Source organism: Falco biarmicus, chromosome 9 (assembly GCF_023638135.1).
Source record: "Falco biarmicus isolate bFalBia1 chromosome 9, bFalBia1.pri, whole genome shotgun sequence".
NCBI lineage: Eukaryota > Metazoa > Chordata > Aves > Falconiformes > Falconidae > Falco > Falco biarmicus.
The window spans coordinates 13,891,201-13,906,383 of record NC_079296.1 but is presented as its reverse complement, the minus strand read 5'-3'; the positions used below and the strand labels follow the sequence as shown (position 1 = coordinate 13,906,383).

The window sequence follows — 15,183 nt, the reverse complement described above, 5'->3', positions numbered from 1 at the left end:
GTAAAATCCTAAAGAATATGCAAGAAAAATCTCAGTATTTCATTATCCAGACTTCTCATTTCTTGTTCATGGTATTTGACTTCACAGAACTGGAAGCTTAGATTTCATAACAGTTTTTACAGGTTTTCTGCTAGTAACCAACACTGGTATAACAGCAATGGCACAGTATTTTTCGTAAAGCATTAAAGACTAGGAAAATATTTTCCTTTAAGAACTGCAATTAGGACTACACAGAAATTAAGTAACGAGGCATCACGGCAAGTAACCCTCTACCACAACAGGAAGTGGTTTTCAATCATACAACAAAAAGAAATCAAATTAATCTAAAATTTATAGACTCTAAGTTTTGTTCCTTCTCTCTAGATAGTAAGCAACCATTACAAGATTTTACTTTGCTCTGCAAGCAGGATCAGGGCAGAAGCTTCTGAGAAGCTTGAGATGGAGCGAAGTGAATGGCTGCCTTATTTTTGCATTGATCACATGCAGCCTGAACGTTGTATGGTCTCTTGATAACTGGATTGAACCAAAGCTGGACCAGACACAGAATGTTTTCCCCCACACGTTATTTGGTCATGTCTCAAGCAGAGGTTAATTTTGTTCTGCTAAGTGTATTCTTAAGCATCAAAAAAAGCTGAATTTGACTATAGCAAATTCTGTGAGGAAAAGGAATCAGAGAATATAACAGCAAGTCTTCCCAGAAGACAGTCTTTTCTACACATCCAAAGAGAACTAGCTGTTTGAATTTTAGATTAGCTGATACAACATATTTTAAAATATTTCAAAAGCACAGCATGTTAAAACAACTTTCATTACACTTTGTGGAATACCAGTACCAACAACCTCTATGTGAAACTGTTACAAGCTACTTGAATGCAGTCTCTTAAAATTACAGTATATCTAAAGCATATATACATGCTGCTACCAAGGAAAGAAAGCAGTGAAGTAATAACTTTTTATACATGAGCTTTGCTAAGAATCTTGCTCTTTGAAATAGTGCAAGAATTAGCTTGCACTTCAGATCTATTCTGAACTGAAAAGACTTACAAAAACACCCAAATCTCATTATAAGACCCCTTGGTATTTTTATTCTGAGCTTGCATGATACATTCATGCAAACTGGTTTACTGGAGATACAGTACTTAAAGTTACTACTAAAAATCTAAGCATCAAGTGATTTTTCTTTTTGCAAAACATGAGTATAAACCTCTGTCTTCACACAAGGTATATGCACCTACGCCCTGTCTTACAGTCAGGTAATTAAAGAAACTGAGCGTGCATACTTAACTACCAAAGGAAACATTTTACAAGTACTGAAATAACAGAAACTGAATGAACTGATTATCAGTTCACGCAACCACAGGGTTGCATTGCACTACATAAATACTGACCAAATGCCCCCCAAAATGCCAAGAAACTACAAGCAAGTTCACAACAGGATATTAGAACTCTTTCTTTCAGTGAAGACCAACCAGTCCCTTTGTGTATACATTTAGTTTTATTGTAACAAAGCAACTTGTACACTTTAACGTTTAAAACTGAGCATCTTTCTTTCCTTTCCAGTGAAACAAAAAAAAAAAAAAAAAAGAATTTAAAAATAAACAAGAACAAAATTACAATAGAGAATGTCAATTCCAAATAAGATCCTACAGGTTCTGCTGATTCTCCATCAAGTGGCAGGGCTCAAAGTCGTCATTAGGAGAAGATTTCATTTTAAAAGTGTCATCTTAAACTGCAAGGATGTTTGTTAAACATCACAATTAAACATGCCAAAGGAGAAGAAGCCATGTTGTCAAAATGCCCACTTAACCCACCCAAACATCTGAAACCCACCCCGGCTGACCTTCTATAACCCCATTTTTTTATTTATTTTTTTTGTTTGTTTTTTTTTTCTTTTTTTTTAAACAAGAGAAAGTAGACAGATACATGTTGGTAAATGCTAACTGTCCATATTCACATAGAGACACAGTGTAATCTCTGAGCCCAATATACAGAGAAAGAAGGAAAAAAGCTAGATTCTATGCACTACTACACAGGGGCCTAGCACTCTTCAGCTTCCAGCAGAGTGAAGGGAGCAGAAGGTTTTCTTTTTTCCCACAGAACATGGTGTGTTGATTCCATAAACAGTTTTTGTTTTGAGACAGAAAGGGATAAAAATTAACTTGAAACAGAAACTGGTAGATTCTTTTCCACTGTGTTCTGCTCAAGGTATTTCCCCCAAAATAAATTGTGAACCATGGTGTAGAGGAGAGAAAAAGAGACCTCAAGAGAACAAGGCGACTGAGCACAAGAAATAAAAGACAGCAACTTGCTCCCAGGGACTGGAGAAAAATTAAAGGTAAAAAGGGGGTTTGGAATCCATCAGTGTTCAATTAGTCATCTTCTCCTTCATCCTCCTGTTGAAAGATAATCAACAATTAAATAAAATCTAATCACTAAACTTCAGATAGCATGAACTTTCAAATGCAATAACCAGAATTGTTTTACTACCCTACAGCGTTACTCATAGCATGCTGTATGATGATCTTTCCTTTTTCACTGAGGAGTAGTAACACCTGCCCTGAGTACCTGTCTACATAGAAATCAGTTAATGTCCCCATGAAAAAACATCAGGTTTGGAAAACTACCGCGACTTAGAATCACTACAAACATTGGCATAAGTTTAACATTTAGAAAGTGAAAGGGTCATCTTTTTTCCCCTCGTTTTAAACTGAAGAGCAAAATGCTTCAACTTTCAGATGCCAAGTACCAGGTTACACAATAGAGCCCAGTACGCTGGCACTCACAACAGCCCTCCTACCTCCATCCAAGTAAGTTTTCTGGCTGCTGAAATTCAGACACACCACGCCCAGTTACAAAAAACAAAGCCATTCTGAACTTGATTAAGTTACCAACACCCTGAATGCTGCCCCTGGAATCCCACTAGCTACTAAATGAAACTTCTAATTCCTGAACCCAACAGGGTCTCAGCCAAGCTGGCCATAAGCAGAAATAAACCAACAGGTGGGAGGATGACAGAACTGGATGCATCAACAAAAGCTATTTACCAGCAGAGCCTCGCTAGAATGTTCACTAATTAAGTAGGATTTTTGTCACACTTATATCCTAGTTCTTCCAGAGCACCTCTTTTACTAAGTTTCCTAAACCTACTTATTTGCACTGTCTCTCATATAGACAAACATGCTTATTACTACACTGAAACCACTCCACAAGTTGAAGTAGTAACAGTTTTGCTTCTCCCCTCCAGACACCTTGTGACTGTATAGAAACAAACTATTTTACCTTTGTAACAATGGCTCAGTATTCTTGCAAGATCGCTTGTATAATTCTTTTAATTTTCATACACCAGAGATGGAAGGTGTAAGATTACTCACCTCTCCCTCCTCTCCCTCATCATCATCTTCATCTTCCTCCCCCTCGTCTTCATCTCCTTCTTCGTCAATATCCTCCAATCCTTCTTCCTCTTCATCATCATCATCATCCTCCTCTCCCTCCCCTTCCTCATCATCCATATCAGGAACCTTAAAGACACATACGCAACATTAACTACAGTGATCAAGTTCACTTTCACTTGCACAGTGCTATTATGGATATGGATCAACAAGTCAGTGCTATACTTACCAAGTAGTACTGTAGTGGATTTGGCCAAATGTCATCCTTGATGACTTCTCCTAGTTCGTCAGCCCCTGCATCAGAATGGTCAGTGAACCAGGTAAAGAAGCTTTCTGGCTCTTCATGCTGCCTCTTCCTACTGGCTTTGTTCTGTGTCTGGCTTGAACGTTTTGTCAGATCCTGAAAAGAAAGTTAAGAAGTTCCTAAAGAAGTGGTCTCTGCATGGCCTTTTTAAAAAAACAAAAACAACAAAACAAAAACCCAAACATTTAGAAACATACTTGTCTAAGCAACCACAAGAAGTCACTTACTACTCCCTCCTGCAGGGCTAAGTCTTTTAAGAAATATTTGGAACCCAAACAACTCACAGAAAGAGATACTGCATTTCTCGTGAACATGAGAAACCAGTAAAACTGCCTGTTTAACAGCCTACACCAAAATACTGAAAATTCACAGGACCCTGCATTTGATTTATGTTTCCCTACCACAGGGAAGCGCTTATACGGCAAGTGTTTAATGACATACTGAACTTAGAAGATCTCATAATGGCTAAATGCTGCTCAGAGTAGCAGTAATTGCAGCTAAACGCTGTAAATACGTATGATTTAAGAAATACTCAGTCTCTATGCCTCTAACTTGAGATAAAGAACTGCCTAGCCTTCTTATCCTAAGATTTCCTGCTTTGAAGTCTTCAGGACATTCTTTGTGGTCATTGAAAAAAACCACACAAACTACTAAAACATACGGTTAAGAACAGATGAATCCTGTGTCTACTACCTCACTCCAGAACTTTATTAAGTTTGCAACAATCTTTCTGCTAAGTCTGAAAAGAAAATTACTATTCAATAGTGAAATCCAGTCTTTCTTTGATCGTACCGTAACTCCAAACTTCTAGAATTTGTTTTCTTGATAGAATTACAACATTTATAGGTTTCGAGTGCTGGATTCACATTGATTTTGTGGTATTTTGTAAAGATCATTTGGCTAGTTTGTACTGGACTGTTAACTCCTTGTACAAGAGGAAAAGTTTAGTTCTCAATGAAAAACAGACTAAATTTCTTCTTGGTCTAAATGAGACAAAAGCAGTGACTTAAAAGTAGAACTGACAGTCGCAGTTAAGTACTCGTTTCAAAATCTTCAGGGGAACATGAAACTGCTTCCAACTTTTACAGAAACTAACTACAGCAAATTAGTTACGTTTGAATACTGTCTGGGTGAAAGGTATACCCACATTATGGTGTGGCTGCAATGTCTACAAAAATGTGGTGTCTGGAAACAAAGTAGAGGAAATAAAGAGAAAAATAAAAATAAAATCAGACACTGCTATCTGACCCCCCAAAACCCTGCTGTCCTCGGCATTTCTTATTTAATAGTTATCTGACAAGCTAATGTACTTGTTAATCTTTCCATCTGGTCATACTTGTATTTCATTGTTTTCATGGTGGTGCTCAACCGAGCCAGAGGATTCACTACAGATCTCCATGTAAATGGGGTATCCCAAACCCTGCAAGACAGGCATGAACTATGTACGGAAAGAAGTGGCAAGGAGGTTGAGAGGGGAAGAAAAGGGAGGACAAGGCAACTTCCATACTGAAGAAAAAAAGTAAAAGGAACATAATTAAAGTGATGGTATCACAACCATCATACACAACCAAGAGCAGCAATCATGTCTCCTGGATGCACAGACATTTACCTTCCCAGATTTCCATTTGATCTCAGTTGATTTTGAAGATGGGTCTCCACTTTCATTGAGGTGAAACTCTTTGGAGAGAACTTTATTTTCAAAGTATGGATTCTCATCAAAATACTGCAGGAGTTCAAAGCAAAGAGTTAGAATCCACATAATGGAAACACATGTGCCAAGGCAAACCTGGTACTAAATAGGTAACTGAAGAGATTAAGTTACAAACTAGAACCCAATATGTAATTACACCAAAAAAACCAAACCCCAAACAAACAGAAAACCAGAAAAGTCCAATTGAAAGAGTTAAAAGTACTCACAAAATCTATTCTGTAACCTGATTTGATGTCTTCAAATTCTGTCACCTCAACTCTGGTCAAATAATGCAGTGCTTCCTCATCTTCTTCTCCCAGCAGTGCAGATACTAAGACAGAATTAGAAATCCCACATTAACAAAGCTATGAAATGTGTATCATGCAGGGGAAATACAGGAAATTGATAGTAGGTAAGGTTTCAAAAGCAACACTTCTGTCTGAGCCAACGTCTTGCAGCCCATTTTTTTCAAGTTACCAGCCAACAAGCTACTAGCATTTGTGTGATTTGCATTTGCTGAGGTGAAAACATTATGTTTGCTTCTTGTAGTTCAATGTTAAACATCAGCAAAAGCTAGCTGTGTACATCTACCTTTCTCTGTGAAACTTTTCACACATGCAGTTTGCCCAATCTAAGCAGCCTACTAACCTGTTTTGTAGAAAGCTTATCGTCAAGAGTCCTAAGGAGCTCAACTCCAATTAAAAAAGCAAAGCAAACGAACTAGAAGCCCTTTTTTTTTTTCTTTAAAGAACCCAATTACATGAAAAAAGCAGCAAACGTCATTTGAAATGCAGAAGGAAAACCATGGTGGGATTTTAGTGAACAAGATGTTCCTTTGGTCAACAAGTGCAAGAAATAAAAAGCTTATAAAACACACCCTAGGACAAAAAGGAGGTGTTCACATTTGAAGCAGGGTCCTGCTTAAACATATACCCAGCAACGATTCCAGAAAACCCTCAGAGTTGCAAGATACATAACAAGCAAGCAAACACTGAACTTACAGAAAAAAAGGAGGCTATTAAGGATATACCTTGTGGGTGGTTGACAAATGTTGTTACCCAGAAATTTGGGATTTTGGCGATCAATTCTGACCTCTTCTGGAAGAATGGTTGGCGGAGTTTGTTGTATTTCTGTTCTACTTTCAAAATTTCCTCACTGGCTTGTTCATTCAGTCTGCAATAGGAAGAGCCACATTAACCACAGGAGAACTGAAATTTAAAGACACATCATCAGTAGTTACCTAAAAACTGAACGGGTTTGGTTAGACTAGCCTGCCATATTCAACAAATGAGGTATCGCAAACAAGAAACTGAGGCCCAAGCCTGTAATGACTATTAAGAAACACACTACCAGAAGCAGTCTTACTGATCTTAATGAAACATTCTTAACACATGGTATGTTTTGCAGCATTACAGGAGGGACAGACCCTTACTTATGCAAAGCACAGTAGTGTTTTACCCCTCAAACATTTTGTTTCCAAAAGACCTGAAGGTGGTTAACACTTAATACTATCACCTGCTCTAACTTCTGGGCAGGCGAGCAAGCTGTAGCAAAGCAATTTTGCACCCCGCACAAGCAAAATCTGAAGACTTAACACTGAATTGGTTTAAAAAGGCAGAGCCCTGATACTGCAACAGCTTCACATGGCCAGAGCCCCAACAGTCACACCTGCAGCCCTTGTTAGACAGTGCGCAATGGAGGTATGAACCAGGCAAATACTGACACAACCCCCCAGATTCGGCATACTAAACTAACGTTCCACTGACACTTTCTACATATTATCCTACAAGTACACAAATATATAATAATCATTTAAAAAATAAAAAAAGAAAAAAATGTAACTTTCCAGCCAAGTCTTTGGTTCTGCTTACAAACATGAAAATACTTTTGCATAACAGCATCCACATTAACTTGAAAAACCGCTAAGAAATAAATTTCTATTACCAAAACTATCACAATTTAACATTTGAAACTCAAGGTCTGCCTTTTTAATTATACACAATTAAACAAGAAACCAGGATACTACAACAAATTTTTCATACACAACATACCTCTTACATCTAACCAAGTCAGAGTATCTCAGCAGTTTAAATAGTGAGAACTACAACTGAGTGCTTACTTTACTTTTGAAAGTTAATTTTAATTTCTGCTAAAACATTTTAGAAGTTAGTTGACGTTTACCTGTCTATTTCATTCTGTACTTCATCAATGTGTTCAATTGCTTCCTGTTGCTCTTTTTCTGAAAAACAAACGAAAAGGCATCAAAATCCCTTCATTCTCAAGTCTGACAAATCACCCGGGGTTTTCGCTTAAGCCCTTTTCTAGTGATCTACGTTAGAAGCAGGCAGATTTAAGTGCCATAAGCATTACTGGGCCTTAAAGCTTCAGCTCCTTCCAGGGTGTGCTACGGCTCAGGCGCCGAGAAGTTTGTCGAAACAGCACTAGAAGCGATGCGCCCCTAGAAATCACGGCTTGCCTTCTCCTGCGCAGTTTTACAAGTCAACTTAAATGATAAATCAGTCATGACAGACTAATAACAATTTAATTAGGAAGTCGCAAGCCGTATATGCTGAGGCCCAACACATCCGAAGGAACGTTCAATAGTCAGGAGGACAAAAGCGTCAATGGGAGCAGCGAACGGGGAACACGCCGCCTTCCCAAAGCGGAGCCGAGCGCCGGGAAGGCGTGCTGGGAGCCGGACAGGCTCCCCACCGCCGCTCGCGGGGCGCCTTCCCATCGAAACGGGCCCTCGGCAGCGGCCCCGGTCACCGGGGGCTGCTCGCCCACCGCCGGGCGAGGCGCGCGCGGCAGCGGGAAGTGGCGGGAGCGGTGCAGCAGGCTCACCCCTCCGCCGGGAAGCTTCCCGCGGAGTTCGGCCGCGGCGGGGCCGCTCTGCCCGCGCCCGCCGCCCCCTCCCCGCGCCCGGCACCGCACGCACGTGTGTGCCCGCGGCTGGCAGCGGGCGCCGCGGGATGGAGGCAGCGCGCTGCGCCCTGCAGCGGCCTTAAAAATCGCGGAGCCGCCGCGATCGCACGTGGGGACGGCCCGGGCGGCTCCGGCGCGGCGGCCCAGCCCCGCGTGGCTCCCCGGGCGGGCGGGCCCCGGCGGCGCCGCTCCATCCCCGCGCGGCGGGGCAGCACCACGCGGCCGCGGCGGCGCCCAGGCCAGGAGGCGGCGAAGCATCATGGCGGCGGCGGCGGAGCACAATGAGGCTCCGCGGATGCTGCTCCGGGAGGGGGGGGGGCGGGGGGGGGTCCCGCTGCTCCGCCGAGGCCGCAGCGCCCCCCGCCCGGCCCCGCCTGCGCCCGTGGGGAAGGAGGCCGGGCCGGGGAGCGGAGACAAAAGGGCGCTAACATGGCCTCCTCCTGCCGCCGCTGGGGCCTGCACATCCGCCCGCCCGACCCCGCGCTCTTCCCGCCTCCGGCCCGGCCGCGGCCCGTGTGGCTGGGGAAAATGGCGGTCGGTGCGGCGCGGTGCGAGGCGGAGGCCGCGGCGGCTGCCGCCATTCCCTTCCCGCCCCCGGCGCGGCCTCACCTGAGGTCTCGTCAGCCCCATCGTGGTTGGAGTTCAGCTCCTTCTTACTGACTTTGGCCGCCGGCGCCGACATGTTGGTGGCTGCGGAGCGGAGCGCGGAGGGAGGGGGGCTGTAACGGGACTGAGCTGGGGGGGGGGCCGGGCGTAGACTCCTGCTGCTGCTGCTACCGCCGCTGCTGCTGCTGCCGCCGCCGCCGCTCTGGCTCCCTCCGCCGCCGGGGCGCTCCAGCCTCCTCCGCCCGGACCTGGGGCTCCCGGATCACAGGGGGCGGCAGCGGCACTCGCACTGCCTCACGCTCTCCACAGCCAGCACCACCACCACCGCCGCCTCCTCCTGCTGCTGCTGGCGAGGGGCGGGCAGCGCGGCGCGCATGCGCAGCACCCCCCCTCCGGGGCACGGGGGGGACGGCGGCCGCAGAGCGCAGGCGCACCGAGCCCCCTCCCCGGGCCCTGGGCGGCGGGCGGCGGAGGGCGCAGGCGCGCCCCGCTCCCCTCCCCGGGAGAGGCCGAGCGCGCCGCGCTGCGCAGGCGTGGGGCCCGCGCGCAGCCGCAGCGAGCCCGGCCGCCGGCCCCGCCCACGCCGGGCGCCCCACGCCGGGCGCCCATTGGCCGCGCCTGGCCCGGGGCGGGAGCGCGGGCGGGGGCGCGCGGAGACACAGAGGACAGGGCGGGAGGCGGGAGCGGGGCGGTGGCGTGCGGGGCGCTCGAGGCACGCCCGCCTCTCTCCCCCTGCCCCGTGTGGAGACGCGCTCGGGGGCGGTGGCCGTCGCTCTCCTCGCCCGGGGGCGGCTAAGGTGCCCCGGGGAAACGGCGGGGGCGGCGGCGTTTGGGACTAGTCGTGCCCACATGGCCCTGGCAGGGCCGTCCCGCCGCCGAGGCAGCCCCTCGGCTCCCGCCTCAGCACCTTCCGTGCCCCGTGGGGCGCCGTGAGGCGAGGTGCCGCCTCAGCCCGGCCTCTCTTGGGGGACGCGGCGTCCCCCGCTGTCGTGCGCTGCCTCCCTCGGCTGGAACGTGGCCCAGAGCAGTAACTGCGGAACATGACCCAGAGCAGTAATCAGGCGTGAGGCGCTAAGGGCGCAGCGGCCCTGTCAGTCACATCCAGCTCGCGCGGTTAATGTGGGAGCACAACTGTAGAAGGTCATTGAGCCCAGCCGCCTGCCAGCGCACCTGCCACTGCACCCAGAGCAAGCAAACTTTAAATAACCCTTTTTGTCCCTTTCCTGTCCACCTGTCGTCGAAGAGCTCGCTGCATCTTCACAGTGACAGCTAGCTCTGTTTTGCTCTGAAAGTAACTGCTCAGCCGCTCTCTTCTGTCGAAATACGCATGTCGTTCACAGATGGGTATTGCAATATGGTTCAGGCTGAGAAACACGTACAGCTTCGATGAAGTAGGAACTTGCCTTTTGTTTGCTTTCCACTCACACTATACTATCATCTCCCTGCTCGTTTCCTGTTTTGCCTGAGTTGTCCTGCCAATGGACTCACTCAACAAGGCCTGGGTTAGCTCCTGCCTCCTCAGAGAACTTAACTATAGTCTTCTGATTCTTGCTCCCAGCTGTTGCTTCCAAATCCCAATTGCTTTTTCTTTTGTATTCCCAGCTGTCACTTTCCACCAGCTATGTCCTTGCTTCCACTGCCACATACAACTGCTGCTGCATGTCCACAATTTGTATTGTGCTCCCCCGTACAAGCAGCAGGAGAGAGGAGCTGCCAGTCATTAGTCCTCTGCTTTCACGTACAGCAATGAGCTCTCTTAACTGCCAGGCACAGAAGGTAAGCAAAGCATCACAACTTTATAAATGCAAGGTTATCAAATCCTTCCCAAAAGGAATGTCTGAAGGCCCTCCTGAAGCCCATCGTTGTGATATAACTTCTCTCATACTCTGTCTGCATTTCCCAAGGTCAATTAATAGGGGTATCTTCACGTTCAGGCAAGGTAAGCTCATGCGTGTGGTTTGGTTTTCTTCCTTCTGTTCCCCTGGAGTCTCCCTACTATGCAGTTGTATCCGCTTGACATTCCCCCCCCCTTTTTTCCCACCTGTAATTTACTGTTCTATTTTCTTTCTCTAGATTAGCCTTTGAAAATCTATAGTTTGAAAATACGGGCCATATGTTTGAAAGCTAATTCCAAGCAAGAACATGATGCTCCAAGCGGCGTCTGCCGGCTCCCTACTAGAACCCCTTGTTTAGTCTATGAATTACTAGGTATTCCTGCAGTACATGATTAAGGTGATCCACTGATGTATCTAAAGTCAAGTAATCATTAATTTTAACTGCTGGACTGTTAAAACCATTTCCACAACCTGTTTGTCCTACCCTAAAACTAGCTATTACCAAGAAAAGAGTATATATTATTTACATGTATTAATATTAAAAGAAAGACTTTAAAAATATATTTAATTTTGAGACACAATACAATAACTATGCTTTCGTGTGAAAAGAGAAAGCAAAGAGTTCAGTTGGGGGAGGGAGTAGTGTTCTTTCACGTAGTCACTTTCCTTTTTTGCTTGCTTTCTCCAGTTTAGTGCCTGGTGATGTGCTGTTCCTTCTGTCCTAACTCCTCAGTTCTCATCCTGTTAGAAAAGTTATTTTAACGTCAGTACTTCTCCAATTATACATCCTTTCATTCCAACTGACCAGGTACTATTGCTTTAACAGCCTGTATTTTCTGCTTTTCAATAGACAGCCTCGCTTACACAGTTTGGCTGCAGTCTAACTTCTGGGTACATTTCATAAAAGGTCGCAAAACAACAGGTGCTTACATGCTTCTGGGGCTTGGCTCAGAGAATTCAACAACAATTCACAGATTGATGCCCTCTCTGCACTCTCCTCCTTGCTTTATAGAGAAATTAAGAAGTTAAACTAAGCCCCAAACTAGAGTAGTTGTGGAGCCCTGGGAAGGATGAGAGGAGAGCACCCAGTGGCTCTTGCAGCTGAACGGATTTACTGTTTGTTCTTGCTGCATTGTTAACATGTACGCTCAAGGAGGAACATGACTCAAATACTTGTGAAGAAGCAAGTAGCAGCACAACCCTCTACTCAGCCTGAAACTGTTCCTCTGTGTAGGCGCCCCAAACCCCATGTAGTTTCATTACAAATGAAGGGACATAGCATCTAGGTGGTATAAAGCCTTGTTGCTCTGTGAGTTACCTGCTGTTACACGAGATTTTCAGAAATGACGTGTAATGCTTAGGCCTAGTATGTAACTGTGTTTAATATCCCTGATACTATAACAAAAATTTGTACATACTTAGAGGTTTAATTGATAAATATTCAGTTACCTCCTTTCACTTGTTTCTTTCTAATGTTTTTCATTATCTGTAAATAACCTCTAAGGTAGCTTAGTCCTTGAACAACTGTTGAGGGGTTAAAATGTACAGTTACAATCCTATGATACAGGTAAATATGTTTAAAGAAGATGATCTCCCCCTCCTCTCACCTTCTTATAAGACCTTTCTCAGCTCTGATTACATCAAATACAATAGAACAGTAACATTTTCTCCTGAACAGTACTGTCCAAGTAACTATGCTGCCTGTATCACAAATAGCTCTTTTCCCTCAGTATCACAGTGCTTTTGTTTGCGCTCAGGTTGTATGGTTCAAGTTGCAGAACTATACTGTGTGTGGCATCTTTCAAACTCAGTGTGTGAGTACGCTAGGGCTGACAAATAAGGGAGTTAGATCTTTGCAGCCTTCCGGATGCCAATGACTTCATCAGACAAATGAAGAAAATTTCTGTTAGTTTTCCTTTATGTATATTTGGGATATATGGGGGATTTGGCAGCAGCTGATAATGATTTATAGCCTTACAATTTACACAGAGTGTAGCAGTAACCGTATATTTTTCTCAAGAACTGAATAAACAGAGCTTCTTTGTAAAGATAATCTTGTATTTGCTCCTTGATGTAGAAGTTCAGATCTCCCCATATTTCTTTCCTTTGTTAGGTATATCACTACAAGATAGAGACATAATTGGTAGTCATGCTTACTTTCTGGAATGTCAAGTCAGCTGTAAATTTAAAACATGAACCCCTGATTTGGCAAGTGAAATCAGAAAATGCGCTAAATCCTCACAAATACAATGCAATGATGTGTGAAAAAGAAAGAAGAGTACATTTCCTTCTAAGTATTTCTGCAGTGCAAAACTGGGCATACATAAAATCATGCAAGTCAATATAATTAATAGCAACTTATGTTTTTATAGCCTTCCAGCCTTTACAGAAACTATTGTAGAGAAATGTAAGACGAGGATCGTTTTACCACTGCTGAAATGCAACCAACTGCTTAAAAATTTTACATCTATGCTGGGAGCCTGGTCTTCCACAAAGAACTTGCAGACTTGGGCTCTGTATTAACAAAGATGCCCCCTTGGAGCGCAAGACAAAATTTTTCAGAGTATATGAAAGCTTTTCAGTTATTGAGTACACCAGTGAGTTGAAGGCTGCCCAACATCTCAAGCACACATAAGCTTGTACTTGATAGTAAAGTCTGACTGGCATATCAGTGCTTACTCAAAGCAGCAGGCAGAGACACACCGGCTGGTTTGCTGCATGTAATCAGCTTGACAGCCCCCAGGAACTGCCGAGTCTCCATGACCTTAGAAAGACAGTTTGGCACATGTATTAAACAGTCAAATACCTCCCCTCCAACTGTTTATCCATCTCCACTAGTCACAGAGCTTCCCAGTCAAGCACTCACATTAGAACGGAATGGTTAGATAATGACGGAAGAATCTTCCACGTGTCCTCCCAGTTGTTGCAGTTTAAACCCTTGGATGAAAATATTTCTGGGCTGATAACTGTCTTTGAAGCAGGATGGTGGTTCAGTAACACAGACGACAGGGAGTGACTAATAGTATGTAGCTGAATAAATCCAGTGATTCTATTTGGATTTTTCTTTTTTGTAAAGTTCCCGCTAGACATAGTTGCTAAACCTGATATTTATTTTTTCCTGTACCAACATTTTTAAACTTACCAAAGCACACACTTGTACTGTGTGAAGAGCTGGAGGGTCATGTAACACTTTGCTCGTTCCCAGATACCAGAGACAAAGAGGCAGTCAAAATATTCTTAAAAATCTTAAATTAAATTCGAAGTCAACAAAACCTAAGACACTTCTGAACATGAGAAATAAGCTTTCCAGATATGTGGGTGCTTAAGAATGTTTTGCTTCTATTTTTCACATAAGGTGTACAGTTGTGAATTTTGTAGGGAACTGATCTGTGCCTTCCAGAATATTAGGGACAGCTGTTTATTGGAAAATTCTCTTGAAGTTACATTCTGCACTGTGAAGTTAAGAGCCCCTACCCAAAGAGACATTTGACTGGAGGTGTTTCCCGCCCTTCTTGACTTTCATTCAGATTTTATATCTCAGACATTTATGTCCTGTTCCTTGGCTTAGATGGAGCCCTGTGGCTGTCAACTGCTGATCGACTGTGCCAACAGACACATATATAGATGCTGTTATGAACCCAGAACTACTGACTTGCAGTTTCTAATAAGCAACATCTAAACCTTAAACATCTAAAATGTTTAAATAACAGCTTGTCCAGATGTGCCACTACCACTTCCAGCTGGGAATAAAAAGCTCCTCTTGCCTGAGGAGTTCACATTCCAAGATAGGATCTGAAATGTACAAAAGTTTTGTCTGGAAACATGTATTGGCATATGCAAATGTGTCTCTTCACTGTCTGCAACACCTGCAGGGTATTACAAGTGTAGGTATTAAGATTTCGTTGGTGCATTCACACCAGTGGATGTCCAAAAGCTATCTGAAGGGATACAAAATTTTTAGTTTTGCAGGACAGTATTAGATCCAATCCATCCTGCACTGAGGCAATGGAAGGCTTCAACCAAGCTTAATACAGCTACAGTTTCACAGAAAATAGCTGAAAAACAATACGTTTATTTGAAATCATCTAGTGATTAAATGATACATGTTGTGGTTGGCTTTGTGTTTACATTTGAGGCTTTATTTTACTACATACACTCCTGTGTAACAAAAGCTCTACACAGAAGTTGTTGAAAAACTGACCGCTTACAAGAAGTGTTCCTAAGTAGAATGATCAATCACAGATACAGACACTTCCAGACTGGAACACTGGAGGATTTATATTGGGACTTACTCTGGAATAGCTGTGCCAACGAAATTTTTATATAGAAGGCCCTGAAATAATTCACAGGGGAAGTAGCTACTAGCCTTTGATTTCCTTCAGTGGTGCTCTGTCTGAAGAAAGGCTGCGATTTCCTGACAGCTAGGGCAGAAGC

General features: G+C 44.3%; 1 protein-coding gene across 1 annotated transcript; it reads right to left on the bottom strand.

Moving 5' to 3' along the window:
* Positions 1–1,476: 1,476 nt before the first annotated feature.
* SET (SET nuclear proto-oncogene) lies at positions 1,477–9,286 on the bottom strand. Its single transcript, XM_056352511.1, has 8 exons — positions 8,918–9,286; positions 7,565–7,622; positions 6,414–6,556; positions 5,611–5,714; positions 5,303–5,416; positions 3,619–3,789; positions 3,372–3,518; positions 1,477–2,393 (listed from the first exon to the last, which is right to left on the bottom strand). The coding sequence occupies exons 1-8, from the start codon at positions 8,988–8,990 to the stop codon at positions 2,370–2,372; spliced, it is 834 nt and encodes a 277-aa protein (XP_056208486.1). The 5' UTR covers positions 8,991–9,286; the 3' UTR covers positions 1,477–2,369.
* Between the last annotated feature and the right edge of the window lie 5,897 nt (positions 9,287–15,183).